Here is a 10,368-nt window from a genome sequence, read left to right as displayed (position 1 = left end):
GAGTGCAGTGGCATGACCATGGCTCACTGCAGCCTCGACCTCCCAGGCTCAGGCCATCCCCCCACCTCAGTCTCCCAGGTAGCTGGGACTACAGGCACGTGTTCCCATGCCTGGATTTTTTGTAGAGACCCCGTCATGTTGCCCCGTCTGGTCTAAAACTCCTGAGCTCAAGCAATCCACCTGTCTCAGCCTCCCAAAGTGCTGGGACTACAGGTGTGAGCCACCATGCCCCACCAGCTTTCTCCCCTTCTTTCATTCCTTTAGTTGGCAAATATTTAGTGAATATCACCATGCCCAAGCGCCTTTCTGGGTGAGGATATAGCGGGGAATGAGGTAGATAAGTTTGTGCCCTTTTGGAGCTGACCCCCGCTGTAGTTGGGGAGATAGGCAGGAAGCAGATAATTGCTATGAAGGAAAGAAAAGAGCATAATAGAGAGTGTTGGAGGAAAAAGAAGACTTCATCAGAGTGTGTGGTCAGAGAGGGCCTCTCTGAGGAGGGGGGCATTTGATGGAGACTTAAATGATGAGGAGGGACCACCTCTGTGTAGATCTAGAAAGGGTATAGCAAAGGTACTGAGGTGGGGACTTCTTTGTGGGTTCAGTAACAGGAAGGAGACCAGTGGGGCTGGATCAGAGTTAGGGAGTGAGAGTCATGTGAGGCAAGGAAGGAGAGGCAAGAGGGGGTGCCAGGCCATGCAGGGCCATGGCCTGGAGCTGGATTATACCACAAATGTGATGAAAGTCAGTAGAGACCTTGTGGCTCAATTTATATTTTAGAACAAGGACTTGGAGTCCATAGACCACCCCTAGAGGAGTCTGTGCATAGAATTCAGAGTCCAAGAACTTGGATGGGAAAAAAAATTACATCTTAATTTTTACTATCTTCTGACCAAACCATAGCATGTCCCTCTATCATGAATGTAGACAACAGACCACAGTACTCAGACTTTGTCACCAAGAGAATGTGTGCAGATTTTCAAATTCTCTTATAGTTGTTGCAGATCTCTCCAAATACTGTTTTCACTCATGATTACTTTGAAATGACAGTAGTCATCAGATCTATTGCTGGATCTTGTTGCTTAATGTGCTAATAAAGAAACACATAAATGATTATATGACAATTCGAAATATGTTTGATGACTATATTTTTTAAAATTTTAATTAATTTTTTTGAGATGGAGTCTCACTCTGTTGCTTGAGCTGGAGTGCCGTGGCGCAATCTCAGCTCACTGCAACTTCTGCCTCCTGGATTCAAGTGATTCTTCTTCCTCAGCCTCCCGTGTAGCTGCAACTACAGGTGCCCGCCACCATTCCTGGCTAATTTTTTTCTGTACTTTTTGGTAGCAGGGGGTTTCACCATGTTGGCCAGGCTGGTCTCGCACTCCTGACCTCAAGTGATTCACCCACCTTGGCCTCCCAAAGTGCTGGGATTACAGGCATGAGCCACCACATCCAGCCAAATTTTAATTAATTAATTTTTATTTTATTTTGTTTTTTGGAGACGGGTGTCTCCCTTTGTTGCCTAGGCTGCAGTGCCATGGTATGATCATAGCTTACTGCCACTTCAAACTCCTGGGTTCAAAGGATCCTCCCACCTCAGCATCATGAGTAGCTGGGACCACAGGCACTCACCACCATGCCTGGCTTATTTTCCTTCTCTTCTCCTCCTCCTTCTCCTCCCCCTCCTCCTCCTCCTCCTCCTTTTCCTCCTCCTCCTTCTCCTTCTTCTTCTTTTTTTTTTTCTGTAGAGACAGGGTCTTGCCATCTTGCCCAGGCTGGTCTCAAACTCCTAGGCTCAAAAAGATTCTCACATCTAGCCTCCCAAAGTGTTGGGATTATAGGCATGAGCCACTGTGCCCAGCCAGTTTTTATTTTAGATTCAGGGATACATGTGTAGGTATGTCACAAGGGTTATATTGCATGATGCTGAGGTTTGGGGTGTAATTGTTCCTGTCACTCAGATGGTGAACATAGTACCCAGTAGGAAGTTTTTCAGCCCTTGCCCTCCTCCCTCCCTTTGGAGTCCCTAGTGATGATGACTATAATTCTATGTGATTGATTTCATTTGAAATTCTATATATCTGGCTGGGCATGGTGGCTCACACCTGTGACCCCAGCACTTTGAGAGGATGAGGTGGGTGCATCATCTGAGGTCAGGAGTTTGAGAACAGCCTGGCCAACATGGTGAAACTCCTTCTCTACTAAAAATACAAAAATTAGATGGGCATGGGCATGGTGGGTGCACCTGTAATCTCAGCTACTTGGAAGTCTGAGGCAGGAGAATCACTTGAACCCGGGAGGCAGAGGTTGTAGTAAGCCAAGACTGAGCCACTGTACTCCAGCCTGGGTGACAGAGAGAAACTCCATCTTGTCTCAAAAAAAGAAAGAAAGAAAGAGAGACAGAAGGGAAAGAAAGAAAGAGAGAGAGAGAAAAGGAAGGAAGGAAGGAAAAAGAGAGAGAGAGAGAAAGAAAGAAAGAAAGGAAGAAAGAAAGAAAGAAAGAAAGAAAGGAAAGAAAGAAAAAGATTCTATATATCTTATGTGTTTTTAATTCTGAGAAGAGGGCAGTAGGGTTTTTTTTTGTGTGTGTTTTTTTTTTGTCTGTGTGTGTTTTTTTTTCAGATGCTAAAGAATTCAGGGCACAAAAAAGTTTAGAACTCTATTGTTTTAGACCCCTCTCTGCCTGCCTGGGAGGCGAATGGATGGTCTGGGGTAGAAGGATGGTGGTTTGGACCAGGACAGTGACTGTGGACAGGAAGAGATGTAGAGGGAACTGGGAGGACTTGCAGATGGATTGGGTGGGTGGGGAGAGGAAGGGAAGGTGGGATTAAGGTTGATCTCTAAGTCTCTGGTCTGAGAAACTGGACAGGGATGTGGTTGAATGTTTCCCAGCTGAACTCACCATGAGACCTTCTGCAAACTGGGATGCACTTTCCCCATTCTTTCCTCTCTCTGGTGATTCAGAATGAAACCCACAGACACCTCTCTAGGCTTCTAGAGGAAAGGGGAATTTTCACTGAGAGTCATGCTGGGGAGGAACAGGAGTTAACAAATACTTTAATCAGCAAGCTAAGGGTTATAGGAAATCAGAAAAACACTGGTAATAAGACTTGATTTCTGGTCTTATTCATTAGATTCAATTCAGTGGGCATTTAATGGGGGCTTACCAGGTTCCGATATGAGTTAGGGATATAAGAAGAATAAGATATGCCTCTGGTCTGCTAGAATTTCAGTCTAGCAGAGGAAAGGTACACATAAGCAAATGCATTGACTTGGGAGACCTGCAGCACTGGGCAGGTGGGTCTCGTTTTGTGGGGCCAAAAGATTATGAACTTGGAATCCCTTTGAAAGAAAAAGACAATGTTTGAAACAAAAATTAGGTATGGGGTCTTGAAAGGGTTCACTGTAAATGGGGTGCCATGAAGCATAAGTGTTGCGCGCTTCACAGTTGAGGTGAAGCGGAGGTGGAGGCATTCCTGGGCTGGCGTAGCTGGGAAAGGGAAGGCAGGGTGGACATTGTTTCACAGGATAGAGTGCTAGGACTTCAGAACCCTTAAGCTGGATTCTGAGATGATTAGCAGCAAGAGTGAGAGAGGTCAGGAGCACAGGAGTACCCAGTCCACTGCTATACATGGAATAAGCAGAGGCACCCCCAGGGGGTCAGGGAATAGCGTGAGCCATCGAAAAGCAGAGATGTTGATCAGCAGTAACTGTTTGGGTGTGTGGAGGTGAGACACTGGGATATTTATTTACTCAGACCAGGTACGTGTTTCAAATCCCAGAGGTATGGATGGACTTACAGCGTGGCCTTCTAGTATGGTTTTCCAGACATCAACTATGCATACCCAAGCAAATATCCAGATATACTCTTTTTTTTTTTTTTTGACACAAACCGTACCACATCATACCCTCTGTTCTGCCTCTTGAGCTTTCCACTCAACAAGACATCCTGCAGATTGTTCCATATCAGGACACAAAGAGACTCCTCATTCTTGTTGATGACTGTATAGTATTCCACTGTAGAGCTCTACCCTCATTCATCCAACCCGTCCTCTCTTGCTGCATGCTCAGCTACCTTCTACTGTTTTACCAAAATGCCACTTCCTGCTGGGAATAGCCTTCTAGAGAGGTGCAGCCTTCTAGAGTGAGAATAGATAAATTTCTAGCAGTGGAATGGCTGAGTTGAAGGCTGTGTGCAATTGTAATTTTGATAGACATTGCCAAATCACCCTCTCACCAGCATGTACAAGAATGTGTGTTTCCCCACACTCCCCAGTGTAGTATTACACACTATTTTTATATTTAGTGATCTGAGAGGTAAAAATGATATCTCAGTGCAATTGCAGTCGTGTTTATCTTATTGTGAGTGAATCTGAGTGTATTTCCATCCAGAGCTGTTCATATCTATTTCACTGGACACTCTCCAGGCCTGTCTGTCAGCCACATTACTACTGGGTTGTCAGTTTTTTACTTACGGATTCGGAATCACTATTTTTTTCTTCTTCTTTTTTAATTATATAGAGTTATTTGCAAAATCACTCTTTGTATATTAAAGAAATGAGCCCCTTCTGTTGAATTGCTTATATATTTTCCCAATTTGTTCACTTCCTGGCACATCAAATTGGTCTTTGGAATAATAATAGCATTGGGAAGAATTGAGGGGCATGTCCCAACCCCCACAATTTCCCAGAAGGAAAAAAATTGTAAGTAACATGTTATAGCTTTCAACTCTACATAAAATTTGCCAAGTAAATGATGAAGCATCAGTCTTGGTTCGTTAACGTATTGGAACACCTACTGGGTGCCAGGTGCTGTTCTAGGTGCTGAGGATACAGCGGGGACTGAAACAGTCAAGATCACACTCTCGTGGAGCTGACGTCCCAGTGAGAGGGGCATGTCATGAATGAGTAAACAGGAACAGCGATGCCTGCAGATGGTGATAAGCCTTGTGAGGGAGATGAAATGGGGTGATAAGGGGAGGCCGGGCCAGGGGCTGGTATAGACTGGGTGGTCAAAGAGGGCACCTCTGAGAGGGTGACTTTGTGTTAGGACCCAGGCATAAGTGTCAGAATTAGAACTGCCCAGTAGAGGGAATAGCATGTGTAAAGGCCCTGAGCAGGAACAGGAACAAGCTTGGTCCATTTGAAAAAAACAGAAAAGGGCTGAATGGCTGGAGCGCAGCCAGGGAGGGAGAGAGCAGTGGGAGATGAGCAGGGAGACAAGCACAGGCCTCAGTATAAAGGGACTTGTAGGCAGGTGAGGGGTTTTGTTTGCGTTGTTGAGGGCTATGAGAAGCCACTGGACTGTGTGTGTAAGGAGGTTTTGCTTTTTATTTCAGAAATGTTTAAATGTAAACATAGAATTATGTCATGAACCCCACATACTCTTCACCAAGCTCAATAGATATCAACATTTTGCCAGTCCTATTGGCAAATAGGATTTCATCTAAACTCCTCACTTTTTTTGGTGGGTGGAGGATTGAATTTTTTTTTCCTCTCCCTCTCTCCCTATCTCATCCCCCCTTTTTTCCCTTTATTTTACTTTATTTTTTACTTACCACTATACAAACAAGATTTTTTTTTGACATAGGGGTCTCACTATGTTGCCCAGGCTGGTCTTGAACTCCTGGCCTCAAGCAGTCCTCCTGCCTCAACCACCCAAGGTGCTGGGATTACAGGCACACACCACTGTGCCTGGCCCTGTCTTAAAAAATACTTTTATTAAAATATGATACATATATAAAGGTGCACAAATCATAGGTATACAGCTATGGGCACTCCCATGGAACTGGTACCCAGATCTAGAAACAATGTGGCCCCCAGAAACCCCCTGGTGTCCCTTTTCAGTCTTTACTCCCCAAGCTTCAACCATTAGAATCATACAGGGTGTTCTCTGTCATAACTAGCTCTCTCACTGATAATGTTTGGGAAGTCTATGTTGTGGCACATAACCGTGACTTGTAGGACTGCTCATTCTTGTTGCTGTAGCTTCCACTGAAACAGTTTCTTTACCCATTCTACTGTTGTGGGCGCTTGGGCTATCTTCAAGTCCTGCCTATTTCAAATGGTCCACGTGAACATTGTAGTACATGTCTTGTGGTAAACACATACACATGTATGGTGGGTTACATGCAGGAGTGGAGTTGCTGGGTCATAAGGGTGGTGTATGTTCAGCTTTCTTAGATAGTGTCTATATTAGTTTGCTAGGGCTGCCAAGACAAAGAACCACAAACTGGGTGACTTGAGAGAAATGTATTGTCTCACAGTTCTGGAGGCTGGAAGTCAGAAATCAAGGTGTCAGCAGGGTTGTGAGGGAAGGATCTGTCCCTTCTGAGGGCTGTGAGGGAGGGATCTGTTCCAGGCCTCTCTCTTTGGCTTGTAGGTGGCTGTCTTTTCCCTGTGTCTCTTCACATCATCTTCCCTTTATCCATGTCTATGTCCAAATTTGCCCTTTTTATAAGGACACAAGTCATATAGGATTAGAGCCCACCCTAATGACCTCATTTTAACTTGATCATCTGCCAAAGACCCTATCTCCAAATAAGGTTAATCTCTGAGGTTCTGGGGGTTAGGATTCCAACATATCTTTTTGGGGGGTGGCAGGGAGTGGGGGGAAACACTGCAACCTATAACAGTGCTAAAGAGCTTGCCAAAGTGGTTGTACTAATTTACACTATTTGCTGGAGCATTTTAAAGCTAATTCCAGACATGATATTATTTGCCTTGGGAGTGTTTTCTTGTTTTGTTTTGTTTTGTTTTTTTTGGAGACAGAGTCTTGCTGTGTTGCCCAGGCTGGAGTGCGGAGAGGTACAGTGGCACGATCTCGGCTCATTGCAATCTCCACCTCCAGGTTCAAGCGATTCTCCTGCCTCATCCTCCCGAGTAGCTGGGACTACAAGTGTGTGCCACCATGCCTGGCTAATTGTTTGTATTTTTAGTAGAGACAGGGTTTCACTGTGTTAGCCAGGATGGTCTTGATCTCCTGACCTCATGATCCGCCTGCCTTCACCTCCCAAATTGCTGGGATTTCAGGCGTGAGCCACCGTGCCCAGCTAGGGGTGTTTTTAAAGGAGGAAAGACCTGGTCTGGTTTACAATTTATTTATTTATTTATTTATTTATTTATTTATTTTTGAGACAGAGTCTCACTCTGTCACCCAGGTTGGAGTGAATGGGCGTGATCTCGGCTCACTGTAACCTATGCCTCCCAGCTTCAAGCAATTCTCCTGCATCAGCCTCCAGAGTAGCTGGGACTACAGACATGTACCACCACACCTGGCTAATTTTGTATTTTTAGTAGAGATGGGATTTTGCCTTGTTGGCCAGGCTGGTCTTAAACTCCTGGCCTCAGGTGATTCACCCACCTTGGCCTCCCAAATTGCTGGGATTACAGGCATGAGTCACTGCACCCGGCCTGGCTTACATTTTTAAATAATTCTATTTTTTCTGTGGAAATGTTAAAACAAGGCACATATTTCATCAAGAAAGAGTAGCTGGCCACGGTGACTCCCAAAGTAATCCCAGCACGTTGGGAGACCAAGGTGGGTGGATCATGAGGTCAGGAGATCGAGACCATCCTGGCTAACATGTTGAAACCTACTAAAAATACAAAAAATTAGCCAGGAGCGGTGGCGGGCACCTGTATCCCAGCTACTCGGGAGGCTGAGGCAGGAGAATGGCATGAACCTGGGAGGCGGAGCTTGCAGTGAGCTGAGATCAGGCCACCGCACTCCAGCCTGGGCAACAGAGTGAGACTCCATCTCAAAAAAAAAAAAAAAAAAAAAGGAAGAAGGGGTAAATAAAGAGTGAGGCCTCCCAGGACTGCCCAGTTGGGACTCTGTGGTACTCCATGGTAGAGAGAAGCCTCTGGGTGCCCTTAGCTCCTCAGGGATACCATTCAAAGACCGAGTGGACCATCCCTCACTGCCCAGTGCCAGATTGCCATGTGGAGCAGCTTCCTGGTTTCAGCCCCTCAGGGTTCAGGTGATGCAGAGAGGATGAAACCCAGCCAGGACTCAGGCTGTCTTTCTGTCCACCCCGCTCCCTGCCAGGACATACAGCAGCTCCTCCAGCTCCAGCAGCTTGTGCTTGTGCCAGGCCACCACCTCCAGCCACCTGCTCAGTTCCTGCTACCGCAGGCCCAGCAGAGCCAGCCAGGTAAGGTCCCCACCCTAGATGGCCTCCCTGACACCTCCACAGAACTTCCTCACCTTCCCCTCCCCCTCACCCTGTGTATTTCCCCTTGTCTCTCCAGGCCTGCTACCGACACCAAATCTATTCCAGCTACCTCAGCAAACCCAGGGAGCTCTTCTGACCTCCCAGCCCCGGGCCGGGCTTCCCACACAGGTGAGACTGTCCATTGAGTGCACCAGGCCAGGCCAGCAGCAAGGCCTGCTGAAAGCAGGGTAAACGGGGGTGAGGAGCGAGTGAGAGTCTCCTCTCTATTTGACCCAGCCACACTCTGCCAGTGATTTGCTGTGAGACCTCAGGCAAGCCCATCTCCCTGTCTGAGTCAGCCTCTTCCTCTATAGAATGAGGGGAGCTGGCCCAGATGAGTGGTTCTTAACCCTTTCAGGTATATGGGCTCCTTTGAGAATGTGATGAAAGATTTAGATCTGATCCCCATTCCCTCAAAATGCTCATGTGCAAAAACACACAAAATTGTAGGGTGTTGTGAGCCTTTAGGCTACAAATGCCTCGGGCCTCTTCCAGCACTGCGATGGAGGATTCTCTGAAGAAGGCCTTCATTAGGTGATTATTTCACATCCACTTCCCAGATTGGAGACTGAAAACAAGGCCCACAGGTGTCTTTTATTTGGCCATTGCCAACTAAATTCCCAGAAAACACCAGATTTCCAGTTCCTCTTGATAAACCAGAAAATCTGGCAGGGCTGTACCTGTGTCTATGTGGTGGCTTGGTGCAGTGAGCAGTTGGCCTGACCACTAGCAGGAGCAGAGGCCCCTTAGAGAGCGCACCAGCTCTCCAGACCACCTTGGCACCTGGACCCCAAGGCCTTTCGTTCAGTTTGCTGCCTGAGTTCTAGACTTTAATGATCATTTTCACCACCTTTTATGAATTTCAAAGTTTTTTTCCACCCATTTTTTTATAGCCCTTTAAAAAAATATACGTTAACTATTTCAGAAGGACTGAAAAGATTAGAGACTAATACAGGTCTTAGCTGCAGTTCTGAAATCCCAAACGCTCTGAAAGTCAAGTTGTTCTTGTACCATTGGTATGAGAACTCATTTGACTGCAAAACCTTCCCTGCCATGATATAAGACAGTGTGTGACTTTTCCTTGCCCCTCTTGGTATGGCATTTTTGCTGCTGCAAAACTGTTACTGTATCTGATTATGTAGTAATATCCTTGACCCTAGTGGGGGTGGGGGCTGTGCCACATTATCTATGCTATACATCCTATGTTGGCTTTCTTTCTTTTTTTTTTGAGATGGAGTCTCGCTCTGTTGCCCAGGCTAGAATGCAGTGGCTGAATCTCAGCTCACTGCACCCTCTGCCTCCCGGGTTCAAGCGAGTGATTCTCCTGCCTCAGCCTCCTAAGTAGCTGGGATTACAGGCATGCGCCACCACACCCAGCTAATTTCTGTATTTTTAGTAGAGATAGGGTTTCACCATGTTGGCCAGGCTGGTCTTGAACTCCTGACTTCAGGTGATCCACCTGCCTCGGCCTCCTAAAGTGCTAGGATTACAGGCATGAGCCACCGTGCCTGGTTGCCTATGCAGGTTTTCTGAAAACTGAAACAGGCACGGTGGTGCATGCCTATAGTCTCAGCTACTTGTGAGCCTGAGGAAGGAGGATCACTTGAGCCCAAGAGTTTGAGGCCAGCCTGGGCAACATAGTGAGACTGGTCTCTAAAACAACAACAACAAAACCTGAGAGGGGTGAGAGTGGGTGGATGATGAGAGATTACTTAATGGGTACAATGTACCCACTGTTCGGGTGATGGATACACTAAAAGCCTAGGCTTCATCACTACACAATACATTTGTCAAAATAACAAAATTGCACTTGTACCCCTTAACATTTTGTTTTTTGTTTGAGACAGGGTCTTACTCTGTCACCCAGGCTTGGAGTGCAGTGGTGCGATCACAGCTTACTGCAGCCTCAGCCTCCCGGGCTCAAGTGAAGCAGTCACCAGCCCTCTTGAGTAGCTGGTACTACAGTCACGCCCCACATGCTCGATTAATTTTTAAAAGTTTTGTAGAGATATGGCCGGGCGCTTTGGCTCACGCCTGTAATTCCGGCACTTTGGGAGGCCAAGGCAGGCAGATCACGGTGTCAGGAGATCGAGACCATCCTGGCTAACACAGTGAAACCCCGTCTCTACTAAAAATACAAAAAATTGGCTGGG

At 46.5% G+C, this 10,368-nt stretch overlaps 1 protein-coding gene across 4 annotated transcripts in view; it reads left to right on the top strand.

Moving 5' to 3' along the window:
• The window catches only part of POU2F2 (POU class 2 homeobox 2), a 44,327-nt gene that overhangs the window by 24,077 nt on the left and 9,882 nt on the right, over window positions 1–10,368 (top strand). For all 4 annotated transcript variants that reach the window (XM_011936558.1, XM_011936557.1, XM_011936556.1 and 1 more), the window contains exons 6-7: window positions 8,050–8,155; window positions 8,253–8,344. In XM_011936558.1, coding sequence (XP_011791948.1) covers window positions 8,050–8,155; window positions 8,253–8,344 — 198 coding nt within the window. The remainder of the gene's footprint in view (window positions 1–8,049; window positions 8,156–8,252; window positions 8,345–10,368) is intronic.

This window comes from Colobus angolensis, unplaced genomic scaffold (genome assembly GCF_000951035.1).
Source record: "Colobus angolensis palliatus isolate OR3802 unplaced genomic scaffold, Cang.pa_1.0 Scaffold154, whole genome shotgun sequence".
Lineage (NCBI taxonomy): Eukaryota > Metazoa > Chordata > Mammalia > Primates > Cercopithecidae > Colobus > Colobus angolensis.
Note: the sequence above shows the minus strand (reverse complement) of the source record. Positions and strands in the feature narration are given on the sequence as shown.